This window comes from Bos mutus, chromosome 21 (genome assembly GCF_027580195.1).
Source record: "Bos mutus isolate GX-2022 chromosome 21, NWIPB_WYAK_1.1, whole genome shotgun sequence".
NCBI lineage: Eukaryota > Metazoa > Chordata > Mammalia > Artiodactyla > Bovidae > Bos > Bos mutus.
The window spans coordinates 32,041,107-32,054,728 of NC_091637.1; the positions used below are offsets into that span (position 1 = coordinate 32,041,107).

At 57.4% G+C, this 13,622-nt stretch overlaps 1 protein-coding gene across 3 annotated transcripts in view; it reads right to left on the minus strand.

Annotated features, from left to right (window-relative positions):
• Nucleotides 1-2,049: 2,049 nt before the first annotated feature.
• LINGO1 (leucine rich repeat and Ig domain containing 1) overlaps nt 2,050-13,622 on the minus strand; it is a 219,151-nt gene continuing 207,578 nt past the window's right edge. For all 3 annotated transcript variants that reach the window (XM_070358579.1, XM_070358578.1, XM_070358580.1), the window contains one exon: nt 2,050-4,941. In XM_070358579.1, coding sequence (XP_070214680.1) covers nt 3,085-4,929 — 1,845 coding nt within the window. In that variant the 5' untranslated portion in view covers nt 4,930-4,941 and the 3' untranslated portion in view covers nt 2,050-3,084. The remainder of the gene's footprint in view (nt 4,942-13,622) is intronic.

A 13,622-nucleotide genomic window follows, 5' to 3' on the forward strand; every position in this document is an offset into this window, starting at 1 on the left:
AGTGGGTTTACTGAGTGCCAGGCACTACATAGGTGGCGCTAGTGGTAAACAACCAACCAGCCAATGCAGGAGATGCAGGAGACCCAGGTTTGATCCCTGGGTTGGGAAGATCCCCTGGAGGAGGGCACGGCAACCCACTCCAGTATTCTTGCCTGGAGATTTCCCATGGACAAATGAGCCTGGCAGGCTAGAGTCCATGGGGTTCCAAAGAGTTGGACACGACTGAAGCAACCTACCACAGCACAGGCACTACATCACTCAACAAATATACCTATGCTCCCTCATTTCACCTCCTAATGACCTGCGTAAGATTGTCTTTATGCTACAGATGAGAAGACCAAGAGGCTCAGAGGGGTTAAGAAACAATCCAAACAGCTAGTAAGTGCTAGAATAGGACCTCAAACTCAGATCTGACCTCAAACCTCAGAGTCTTATCATCACTAGTCTAGGCTGCCCCAGGTCCCCCAAGAACCAGCCACCTTTTCCGCACCAACATCCTAGGATCCTATATATAGAGAGGATCCTATTTCTTCTCAGGGATAAAACCACAGTTCAGAGGGCTTGAGGCTTCCCCAGAGCCAGGGACAGTCTAGGGTGGTGGTTGGGAGATGTGGACAGTGTACAAAGACCACACTGGCTGGGAGCCTGGAGCAGAGCCGGCTTTTGGGAATGTCTATAAATTGAATGAATGAGTGACCAAGTGTTGACTCCATGCCAGACTCTGCTCACCCTGCCATCCCACCAGAGGCTTGGTTTAGAAGTTGCTAGGCATGCCCTTCGGCTTCCCTGGTGGCTCAGATGATAAAGAATATGCCTGCAATGCAGGAGACCTGGGTTCAATCCCTGGGTTGGGAAGATGCCCTGGAAAAGGGAATGGCTACCCACTCCAGTATTCTTGCCTGGAGAATTCCATGGACAGAGGAGCCTGGCAGGCTCCAGTCCATGGGGTTGTAAAGAGTCAGACACAGCTGAACAACTTTCACCTTCACTTTCACCAGGCATGCTGCGACCTAGTTCATGCCAGCTTGGTGGTGGGGCAGGGGGTGAACCCAGGAGGAGCTCTGACTGGAGGAGCTGCATTCTAGAAGTGTCTTGTTGTAGAAGGCTGACTTGTCTATTGCTTCCCCTCACCCCCAAGTTCAGCTAAACCTGTGCCTATGGGTTCCTGCGTTGCTGGATTCTCCCCTAGTCCGAGGGTTAATCGGCAGCAGGGTCGCCCTGAGCCTACCGTGGGGCGGAATCCAAGGAGTACCTGAGGAGAAAGGGGAAACTTGGAGGGGTGAAGGCACTCATCTCTGAACCTGGGGCCCCTCCCTGTCCAACAGAGGTCGGGGGGTGAGCACGTGGTCTGCAGGAGGAGCTACTGCCCCAGCTTCTCGAGCCCATGGATTCTGGGAAAGTTACAAGGTGACCTGCCTGGCTCTTCGCACTTCTGTCTCCAAGAACATCCCTTTCCAGAGATGAGGTTGGAGCACCTTGGTTTGGTGTGAATGAACGGGGCACTTCTGACTCTCCTGGTCAGCTCACATGCAGGTGGATCCCAATCCCAAACTGGGAACCCTTCAAAGCCCAGGGTAAGCTCAGAGTAAAGCCTGGTGGAAGATGAGGCAAGACTTGGGTGGTGACCTGGGTCCAGGCAGTCCTTAGGACAGCCCTAGAACTGCCTTCTCCAGCCTCAAAGCCTGGGTGCTCTACACGGGAAGTGACATAAGCAGGCATTTGATAAATGCTTATGGAAAGAAGGCTTGGAAAGAGATGGTGTTCCCAGTCCCTGGATAGGTCCAGGTCAGTTGCAAGGGGCTTCTGGGGACCGGACACCAGAGTGGGTGGAAGTGATGATGCTCATGGGCTTAGTACTCCCACGGGGGTCTAGAGCCCCAGCCATCCAGGCAAAGCTTGTGGTCACTGCTGGGCAGCCGTCCTGGGAAAATCCTCTGGAAGTCCATGGAGGTGGCCCACCCCTGGCATGCCCCCAACCCTGACCCCATGGAGATCGCTTAGAAGCCCTGCCCCCCATAATAATGAGATAATAATAATGACCATAATGAGAACAGTCACCCACACATGTGCACAGCGCTTTACAGGTTACAAAGTGTTTCACATACATCATCTCATCAATTCCTCACAACAGCCCTGTGAGGTAGGCAGGGCGGGGAGTAGCGTTTCCATTTATACAGATGTGGAGGCTGAGGCCCAGAGAGGGTTGATGACCTGTTCGAGGCCACATAGCAAGTTGGCAATAGAGCTGGGACCAGAGTTAGGCCTCGGCGCCCGGCTCTCTCCACTGACTGTGGTATCCTCCAGAGGACCCCAGCCGCTGTCCAGAGTCTCAGCCACACCCGAGCCAGGCCCCCCTGCCCCCTGGCAGTAGTGCTGCCTGGCAGCTCGGCAGACAGGCCCTCATCCCCACTGGGCAGCCCTGTCCCCTCCACCCGCTCTCTGCAAACAGCCAGCCCAGAGCTGGGCCCAGATCCACCACCCAACCTGCTCCTGGTGACCACCCTGGCAGGGTGGGCAGGCAGGCGGGTGGGGCTGGAACCTCCTTCCCTGTTTTCCTGAGTGATCCCTCCCCACAGGGGAAGAGAAGAGAAAGGAGGAAGAGGAGGAGGAGGAAGAGAAAAAACAAGAAACTGAGTTGGAAGAGGGCCCTGGAGCAATCAGGACGTCAAAAGTTTGCATTCCGACTAGCTATAGGAAATAGCTTTTTTTTTTTTTTTCTTTTTATTATTTCAAGTTTTCATAAAAATCCATAATTATTGAAACCCAAGTTACAGAGGAAGTTCGTAACTTTTTTTATTGAACTATTGACTGTGCCGCATGTTGGTTCGTCAGCTTCTGACTCCAGTCTGTCAACGAGTGCCCCTGTGTAGGTGGGGTCCCCAGGCCTGGACTTCTGAGGTCCTGGTAGGAAGAGGGCAGGCGGTGAGGGCCGGCGGGGGCAGCAGGGGACGGGGTGGGAGGGAGAAAAAGTGTGTGTGCAGAGGGGTCAGGAGGAGGTGGGAAGGACTGGGGAGCCCGCGGAGGGCGGCCAGGCCCCTCCCCCTGCCCAGCGCGCCCTGGGGTCCCTGCCCCCCCGCCCCATCCTCAGATCATCTTCATGTTGAACTTGCGAGGCGCGTCAGCGGAGCTGATGCCTGCGTCCGACTTGCGGGGCACATACTCAATCTCGATGTTGTGCTTTGTGTTGCCCTTGCCCCGGCTCCAGAGAAACAGCAGCACCAGACAGAAGAGGACGACGCCCAGGAAGGAGATGAAGCCCATGGTGGTGGCGATGATGAGGGTCTTGATGTCGAAGGGGAAAGGCACGGTGGCGCGGGTGCTGTTGGCCTCTCCCTCGCCCGGCTGGTTGGAGATGAAGGCGAAGGTCTTGTTGGGCTGATGGGGCCAATCCGGCGAGTAGCTGCGCACATGCAGGTGGGCAGGCATGGAGTCGTTGCCGCCCGCGTTGGCCGCGATGCACAGGTACGTGCCGTTGTCCTGTACCTGGGCGTAGCGCACCTCCAGCGTGCCGTCAGGGAAGACCGTGAGCCGCCCGTTGCTCTTGGCCGAGACCAGGTGCTTGCGCGGCGAGAGCCAGAGGATGGCGGGCGGCGGGTCCCCATCCGCCCGGCACACGAACTGCACCGTGTGGCCCTCGTCCACGAACACCTGCTGGGCCTTGCGGTCCCGGATGCGGGCGCGGCGGCAGGTGAAGTAATTGGGCAGGAGCACGTCGGGGAAGTCCTTGAACTCCTTGCCCTGGACGAACTCGGGCGTGGCACACGTGGGCTGCTGCCGGTTGAAGTTGAGCCGCCAGCGGCGCCGGAACACCCACAGGAGCCGGCAGTCGCAGGCCAGCGGGTTGGAGTCCAGGATGAGGGTCTCCAGGTTGCCCACCGAGTGGAAAGCCGACTCCTCCAGCGTGGTCAGCTGGTTTCCGGAGACGTTGAGCACGCGCAGGTAGTTGAGGCCGCGGAAGGCATAGGGCTCCACCACGGCCAGCTGCCCGCCCACCAGCTGGATCTCCTGCAGCCTGAGCAGCTCATGCAACATGGAGCCCTCGATGGTGCTGATGGGGTTGTAGGAGAGGTTGAGGAAGCGGAGATAGACCAGGTGGCGCACGGCCAGGTAGGGCACAGCGGTCAGGTTGCAGTGCGTGATGGACAGGGACGTCAGGTTGAGGCCGTAGAGACAGTTGGGAGTCATGGTGTCCAGGTAGGGCCAGTGCGAGATCTCCAACACCTTGAGGCGGTACAGCCTCTTGAAGGAATAGTCCCGGATGGCATTGATGTTGAGGTGCCGCAGCCGCAGGACGATGAGACCGTGCAGGTGGGACAGCGCCTCGGTGGGGATGGAGGTCAGATTGCATTTCTCCAGCGTCAGCTGCTCCAGGCTATTGAGGCCGCTGAAGGCTCGGTGGGAGATGTAGACGAGGTCGTTGTCGCCAACCTCCAGCGACTTGAGGTTGTACAGGTCCTGGAACATGTAGTCCAGCAGGATGACGATCTTGTTCTCGCTGATGTCCAGCTTGGTCAGGTTACTGAGGCCAGTGAATACACCCAGGGGGATGAGCTTCAGGCGGTTGCTGCGGAGCCCCAGCGTCCGGAGGTTGAAGAGGTTGTTGAAGGCGCCGGGCTCCACGGCGCTCACGATGTTCTCATTGAGCTCCAGCTCCTCCAAGTGCGGGAAGCTGGCGAACTCGTCCTGGTTGAGCGTTTTGATGCGGTTCTTGCCCAGGTCCAGCAGGCGGGTCTCGGTGGGGATGCCTTCCGGCACCGCCACGAAGCGCTTCCGGTGGCAGAGCACCGCGCGGTCCTGGGCGGAGCACTCGCAGCGGGGCGGGCAGCCCGTGGCCGAGCCTGACAGCACCGAGCCCAGCACCAGCAGGAGGATGGGCTGCCAGCAGGCCAGGAGGGGGCTGGGCATGCTCCTCGCGCCCCCCGCCAGCATCCTCTCACTCACCTGCGGCCAGGAGAAAGCACAGGACAGAGGAGGTGGTTAGAAGACAGTGTTCGTTGGTCCCCTGCCCGGAGCCCTGTGTGCCCCTGTGCCCTCCTGCCCCGTCAGGATGTCCCTGACCCAGAGAGAGAGGCAGGGGTCCAGAGTGGCATATGACACCTGTCGGGGTTGTCAACACAGTGAGGTCCAGATACCCAGGCCAGGGGAACTCCTGCTGATTCCTCCTTGCCCCTTACCCTGCCCAGAGCCCTTCTAAAGGACTGTCCTACATCCCTGGGATCCAGTGGCTTCATGGAAGGGGTGAGGTCACTTCTGGTGATCCTGGAATTGGCACCCTAGGCTGTATCCACCTCCTTTTCATTTTACATTTATAGGCAATGGGACTCCCAGCATGCATCCCACCCCCCCACCTGGCACCCTGAGCTTCAGCTTCCCCTGGTGCTCATCAGGGATAAAGCTAGACCTGCTGAGCTGCCCTCAGGGCTCAGAGAGGGGATCAAAGGGGCTCAAAGGCTGAGCCCTCTAGGAATGGCCAACAGAGCAGCACATGTGGGACCCAGTTGGGAAAGGGCTTTTGAGGCTACTGGGGTCCACCCTCTTGGCCTTCAGCCTGAGCATTTCCCGGCACAGAGACCATGACCCCCTCCCTATCAACAATGTGCTGACCCCAAAGCCAAGAACCCTGGGCAAACAGCATACCCAGTGGTTCCTGCCAGTGTCTACGAGTCTGCTCCCCATGGGGTTTCTGGATCAGTGGAGGGCACCCCCTTTCAGAAAGCCAGGACCCAGCCCTGAGGCCTCCCCATGGAACCTCTGCAACTCTCACAGTCCTCCAGGTCCCCATGGTGACCCACCCAGGCTCCTGAGCTCAGGATCCTGCTCTTCTTTCCTCCAGGAATGCCCCTCCCTCACCTGTGGAAACCCCATTTTCAAGGCCTAACTGAGTCCACTGCTCTGAGAAGCTTTTTCTGATGCCCAGTTGGAAGTGTACTTCCCTCCAAAGAACACCCCCCACCCCCAACCAGGCTTCATCTGTCTGTCTCTCCAGGTTCCAATCACTGTCTTCCGGGTACCAGGGTCCTGTCTGATGGGGGAGCAGTCAGACCCCCAGGGCCCAGAAAGGCACAGGCAGCCCCACATTGTAGCACTGGGGATGGGAGGCTTCTTACAGTTGGGTCCCGAGGAATGTGGGGACTTGGGTGGTGGTGACTAGGGAGATCCGCTTGAGGACAGGCTGCAGGTGGTGTGAGTGAGGGGTGTGCAGGAACTCACCCCCTAGACACAATTACTCTCTCCTCATGAGTTCAGAGGCCATTTGCTCCCACTTTTGCCCAGAATGCTCTTCCCTCCTCCAATGTTCCACTCCATGGGAAATTGGCCCAGCGGAGTACTTAGGGGGTTGGGAGGACTAGTCTGGACTCCCTGAACAATAGAGGTTAGACCAGATGGTCTCTGGAGTCCAAGCCGAAGCCCTTTTGTTCATGGGGTGAAGATCCATCCCACCCAGCCTGGAACCCTTGGGGCTCTGCTGGCATCCACACAGCCCACACCCACGACCCCGAGGGGGCCTCACTGCAGGAAGGGGGTGCTCTGGCAGGAAGGGGATGCTCCGGCAGGGAGGATCCCATCCCTCTGCCACCGCTCAGGGCCCTCTCCCATCCCTCCAAGCTCCTCCCCACGCCTGCCCACAGCCTCCACTTCTAAAGCTACAGGTTCTGTCACCCACACTTCAACACTTAAGGCAGCTGGGGCTTGGAGAGCTTGCAGCTGCCCCAGGACACCCAGCCAGCTGAGGAGGTAGACTGGGGACCAGGACTCTGCTCTGTCAGACTTCAGTGACACCACCCACTTCCCAGTGCTCCATGGTCTCCCAGGACTGACAGGTGCCCCCTAGTTGTTGATCGACTAAGTGACTGATTAGCCAGAGAGGGTTCCTGGTGTCACCGACATGTTACGAAATCTGCAAGGTTTTGTTATTCTCAAGGGCTTTGTCCACCACCCCCACTTCCCTCATCCCCTCTCATTCTCTCTCCAGAGTTTTCTGCGGTTTGGCCTCTCCCACCCACTCCCATCAGGCCATTTTCCACAGTCACACACGCTCCAATGACCCACCAGAAAAGCAAACATCCTGGCAGACGATCAATAAGTAATTGGGATGGCAGCTGGGGCTGGCGTGGTGTGAGCCTGGGGACCGGGAGAGGTAAATAGGACTTTTAGCACCCGGCTCAGGCTGGGCTGGTTGGGGGGGGGTGGGGGTGGGGGCTGCTGGAGAGGATGCCAAAGAATGAGAATTGGGGCAGTGAGTGCACAGGGTCCGTTGAGATGTTGGTAAGACCCTCATACAGACAAGAATCCAGCACTGAAGACCCCACCACCTTGTCTCAACCTATGCATCTCCCTCTTCCACCATTCCCCCCGGTGAAGCCACCCAGGCATCCCAGCCTCATCCTGTGCATTCCTGCCCCTAAGCCAGCTCCTTTTGGAGATCTCTCGCAGCCCCAGCAGCCTTTGTGACACCCACCCCAAAGGCCACCTCCTCCCTGAAGCCATCCTTGATCTACTCAATCAAAAATCATCTCTTGCCCACAACTCTGAAGCACCTTATATTTATTAGTAATGACATTATGTAACTGATGTATAACACATCTCATTCTAAAAATGATTTGAGCCAATGGCCAGTAAAATGATATTACAAGATGATAAGAAGATAAAGCTAAAGGAGGCAAGCCAGTCAAGAAAGAATGCCACAAAATCCTGTGTAATGGTAAAAGGTTGGAGCTTCCTAGTGACCTGGGCCAAGAGGGAAATATGCTCCAAAGCTTCAGCACTTGACACCTCTCCTGTGTCATATGTTTAACACTGGGTCAAACCCTCACGGGTGCATTTGTCCCACCTGCTAAGACAGTAAGGTGCGTGTGGGAAGATGGTGTGTCTACAGCCTCAGGCCAAGGTGTGGCACGGAAAAGATTCACTGAATGTTCTCTGGAAGGAAGTGTGTGTGCATGAGAGAGTTTTTGCAGGGGTTGAAGTCACTCTGATGAGGCTGACCCTGGAGCGGGTCCACTGAGCAAAGAGACACCTGGGGGATTCAAATGTTGATAAAAAGCGGGTCAGCATTGCTCTGGGTGGCAGACCCAGCAGCTACACCCACAAAGGAATGGACAGTTCCAGAAAGACAAATCCTCCGAATTGCCTCTTCCCTCACCTTTTATGTGTGACTGTCCTGGAAGATGGGGACACTGAGGCCTAAAGGGGCTAAGACGGCTTCCCACGCTGGCACAGCACACTGGGCCTGGTCTCCCCATCTAACACCCCTGCGGGGTCCCTGTCATCAAGGGATGCTGACAGGCTGGTGTCTGAGGGGGTCACCAAACCTGCTGAGTGAGCAACATGCTGCTCCCGTCTGCCCTGGCACCATCAATCCCGCTGGTTACTCCTGCAGCGGCCCAGGAGAAGTGTTTTATATATTTTAATCAGTGTTTTATTTTGGATCCTTGCCCCCTGAAGGGCTTCCCACAAGGGCAAGAGTTTAAAAATTGGCCCAATAAATACAAAGGAAATGAACATGGAAGGCTGGCAGGTGGGCAGACAGAGGAGAGCCATGCCTGGGCCACAGTGCACAGAGCCCACAGCAGCCTGTCTGTGTCCTCCCAACCCCAGAGCGGTAGGGGCGGCCGCGCCATCAGAACTGTGCTGTAGAGGGCCGCCTGCCACTCACGTCGGGGGCAGATGTGCCCCGGCTCTCTTGCTCCCCACACCAGCCACTCCACTGAGTGTCCTGGAGGACTCCTCCCCTCTCTGCCTTTTCCCCAGCTGTGCAGCACAGGGGTGGGGGGCGAGGGGGTGGATGCCAGGGTTCCCTCACAGAAGCTGGATCTTCTCCAGCTAGAAAGTCAACAACATCTTCAAACCCATGTAGGGAATGAAGAGCAGTAGGGCCTCAGACCCCAAAATGCAGCTCTATAGGGGCTGGAAGGATCTGAGGGTGGCATCCCTAGCTGGGGCCTCCCATTGGGGCTGTTCCCCTGGGGCTCCCTGCTAGCTCAGCTGGTAAAGAATCCACCTGCAGTGCAGGAGACCCCATTTGATTCCTGGGTGGGGAAGATCCCCTGGAGGAGGGCATGGCAACCCACTCTAGTATTCTTGCCTGGAGAATCTGCATGGACAAAGGAGACTGGCGGGCTACAGTCCATGGGGTTGCAGAGAGTCAAACACAAGTGAGCGACTAAGCACAAATCCTGGGGCTTAGGGTTGGAGGGAGCAGCTGATGGAGACTGAAGAGGCATGGGATGACCCATGGGTGGGCTTGGAAAACCCCTGAGGGAGGTCAGGGGTCATTCTGTCTCCTAAGGCAGCATCTGAGGCCCTTGGGGGTGTGGGCATGCCACCACCACACACCCAGCCCGACCCATGGAAAATGATCAGACGCCCGCACTTAGGGAAGGGGTGGTACTAGCAGCTGCAGGCCACCTGCTACAGGCCAGGTTTAGGCTTTATCCACACCGTCTTAGAAACCCTCACCCAGCGTTCAAAGAGATATTTCTTGTCCATTTTACAAATGAGAAAGGTGGAGGCTTCCAAAAGGGAATACATCTGACTCTAACTCGGCTCCAAAGCCAGGAGGCAGCAGAGCCTCCTGTTCCTGCGGGTCAGGCTGCCTGTGCCAAGTTACCATGTGAAACAGGACTTCTTTCAGACACACAGGCCAGGCCAGAGCCAGAGGAGGAGGGGCATGTCCCAGCAGTGCAAGGCCGAGGGAAGGCACTAGAACTTAGGTAGCTGAATACAGGTACATCTGTGTCCATGTGTCGTGTGCTTAGTCACTCAGTTGTGTTAGACCCTTTGCAACTCCATAGACTGTAACCCGCCGGGCTCCTCTGGCCCTGGGATATCCCAGGCAAGAATACTGGAGTGGGGATCTTCCGGACCCAGGGATCGAATCTGGGTCTCCTGCATTTTACCCGCTAACCCAGTGGGGTATGACCTTGCCCCTTAAATCAGACAACTTTCAGAAAATGGTATGTTGAACACACTGAATTTTTTCAGTGTTTCCCCACCATACCATTCTCCTTTGCCTGCTGCCACTGTCTACGCTAGAATCTCACCTAATTTGGGGTCGACTGCAGCAAGGAGGGAAGGTTCAGTTATTTTTGGTTTACGGTATCAATATTTCATGGTGTTCCCACTCAGTGTTCCTCAGGGACCGCAGGGAAATCCCCAGCACATGCAGACATGAGATCCCTCACCACGGAGGCGCCCACTGCCTCCCCAGGATGCGTGGCCCCCTGGGTCCTCAGCCTGGCTGTGTGACCCGGGGCAGCTGTGACAGGTTGCTCCCTCACTGCGGAATGAGGCTGTTTTGTACCGTCTTGTCTTGTCCTGCCACCCTGCGTTTCTCAGGCTGGGTCTGCAGCGGGAGGGAGGAGGGAGACAGACCTGGGACAGGAAACTGAGGGCTTCAGAGAGTCTGCCTTGGGCCCCACTCAGCTCTACTCCCCTTTCCTGCGTGCGTGCTAAGTCATGTCCGACTCGGTGCAACTTCATGGACTGTAGCCCGCCAGGCTCCTCTGTCCACATATTGTCCAGGCAAGAGTACTGGAGTGGGTTGCCATGCCCTCCTCCAGGGGATCTTCCCCACCTGGGGATCAAACCTGCATATCTTACGTCTGCAGCATTAGCAGGCAGGTTCTTCCCTGGTGGCTCAGACAGTAAAGCGTCTGCCTGCAATGCTGGAGACCCAGGTTTGATCCCTGGATCGGGAAGATCTCCTGGAGAAGGAAATGGCAACCCACTCCAGTACTCTTGCCTGGATAATTCCATGGACGGAGGAGCCTGGTAGGCTACAGTCCATGGGGTCGCAAAGAGTTGGACACGACTGAGCGACTTCAATGTCAATGTCAATGTCTTTACCACTAGCGCCACCTGGTCAAAAGTCCTGGGCCATGAGCACATCCTGTTCCCACCACCACACCTTGAGGTGGGTCAGTTACTCAGAAAGGGACTTAGGCAGGGTCACCGAAGGTTGGAGGCAGGTCAAGGTCTAGCTTCTTTGTGATTTGCCCTGTCCCCAAATCCCTGCCTCTCTGAAGTCCCTTCTTTGCTTTCAGCTCCAGGACAGAGTAGCTGGATCCATGTCATGAAATGATAGAGCACGTTTGTGGTAAGTGTGCCTGTTCAGAGGCAGCCATGACCACGTGGCTGAAAGTAGGGTAAAGTGGGGCTGGAGTGAGGCCCGTCTGGAAAGCCCCTGAGGGCCGCACCATCCTGGAGTCTTGTCCCACAGCAGTGGTAAACCATCTGCCTATGCCTGGAGGTCTCCCGCTCAGCCTTCAGAATCCAGCTCAGGGGTGTTTCACGCCAAGCTGCTCTTTGCAAGTCCCCAGGAAGAAGGGATCACTTCCAGGAGGAGGGGGTCCCTCTGGATCTTGGGTGCCCCCACACCAGACCCTGCTGGTGTGCTGACCTCTGTCCCTTTCTCCCTCTGCTGGAGCTTCTGCTGTCCCCCCCCACTTCTGGGTCCCCCAGATGGACAGTCCACAGTGCAGGGCTGAGGCTGATACAGCTCAGGAGTGCCAGGCCCAGCTTCAAGGGACAGAGGGCCTCCTGCCCCCACCACAGCTGCTGGGCCAGCTTCCCAGGACAGCTCCCAACTCCTGGTCTCGGCTCTTTATAGAGGCCTCAGGGAGGAGGTGTCAGGCTGAAACCCAGACACATTTCTACCGGCCAAGCGCGGGGCAGAAAGGGTGGCATTTTCAGCCAAGAGAACGGTGAGGGCAAAGATGTGCAGGGTGGAGGCGACTGATGTCCTGGAACCTTTGAGAGCATCTGAGGGCTCCTAATTGCTTCTCTCCTACCCCAAATCCTGACCCAGGTCCCTGGACTCCTTTTAAAGATCCTCCATTCTGCCTTTCCAGGGCTAATCCCTGCTGAGGTGTGAATGGCTGATAATGGCTTAAGGTGTGAGCTGCTAATGGGGGGAACTTGGTCTTCCCTGGCCAGTCTAATCCTGCAGGGCTCTGCTGAGAGCCAAGGGAGGGCAAGGGTTGCCTCCCGGCACAGGGGGGTGGGGACACAGGAAACTCTGAGAGGAGGGGTGAGCACCCAGGCTGAGTTCTGGCAGGAGAAATCGGGACGACTGAGGCTGGCGGGCAGGCAGCTGAACCTCAGCTGTGCATCCGTCCATCTGTCTCCTCTGGGGCTGGTCAGCCCACCCTTTCCCTCTCCCTCTCCTCTTTCAGCTGCCACCCCCCTGGGAGAGAAAAATCAACCTGAAAGAAAATTGAGGTCATGTCCTTTGTCATGTGTAATTCTTTATTTTCCTCTAGCTCTTGGTTCCAGCAGAGTTGCTGGGCTCCCAGGATGTGTGTGTGTGTGTGTGTGTGTGTGTGTGTGTGTGTGTGTGTGTGTGTGTGTGCGTGTGTGTGTGCACGCGCACACGCACGTGCGCGTGTGTGTGTGCACGCGCACACGCACGTGCGCGTGTGTGCAGGCACCTGGGTGGCCTGTGTGGGTGTCTGGGCCTGTAGTCTCTCCTCCCGCCACTGCCACCAGCCCCATCTCCCACGTACGCTCCCAAAGTTGCTCACCTGGCCTCTCAGCCACGGCTGGGCTGGAGGGTGCTGCCTGGGCACAGTGTGGCTGCCCGCCCATTTGCTAGGGCAGCTGCCCCTGTACGGCCCTGGGCAAACACTGTGCCACCTAAGGGAGGGACGCTCCTGCCCACCCCATTGCCTACCCCTCCAAGCACAGCTGGTCTCGAGAGCTGCCAGCCTTCTGGCCAGCTCGCAACCCCAGGCCATTTGTGGGATAAATTATGAATTTTAATTGTCAGAGCATCTTAGTGTTTAAAGGCTTCTATATATAGGCTTTGCCATCCTGGAGCTGCTGGCTGGGTGGGGAGGAGCCAGGGTGAGGCAGGGCCACTTCTGGGTGGGCAAACGGTCCTGGGCTCACAGGTCCCCAGCCGGGTCTCTGGCCAGGGCACCCTGCCCTACCGTGTGGTCTTGGGTGAGTCCTGGACCACTCTGGACTCTGCCTGTCCTTCCACAGGGTTGTTCCGAGGTGAGAGAGCTGGCCTGGGGGAGGCAGGAGGGAACCACTGACTCTGGGAAGCGTCCGTGTTGTCTGCTGCGGGCCTGCCTGAGTGGACAGCACTCCCGGTTGGCCCGGTGCTACCCCAGAATTGAGGAGGGGCAGGCAAGCACCCATGTGGCAGCCTGATGGGGCTCAAGGAAAGTGCAGGTCATTCACCCCCAAACCTCCCTTCCCATCTCTCTCCAGGCCTGGATGCCCACTCAGACCTTCAGGGACAGGAAGGTGCCCCTGAAGGACTTGGGCCCCCTCCACCGCCCAGGCCAGGGGCCCCTTGGGAAGTGCTTAGCAGACACACCTGCCTCACCTCCCCTCAACGCCGCCCCCCTCCTCCAAGCCGGCTTTGTGGGGCACCCAGGGCCCTCTCCCAGTGCTCCAGTCTTGGAGGCTCGTCTACCTTGGGAACTTCTCAGGCTGGCGCATTTCAGGCATTGGAGGTCTGAAAATCAGCCAGTTCCTCCCTGGGAGGGTCACCAGCCTTGGGTTTGAGAGAGTGGGCAGGTCACAGCCTGAGAAACCCAGGGTGGAGACGGGGGAGTGGAGGGAAGTGGTGGATCTAATTGTGGGGTCTGAAGGTCAGAGACCTCATAAAA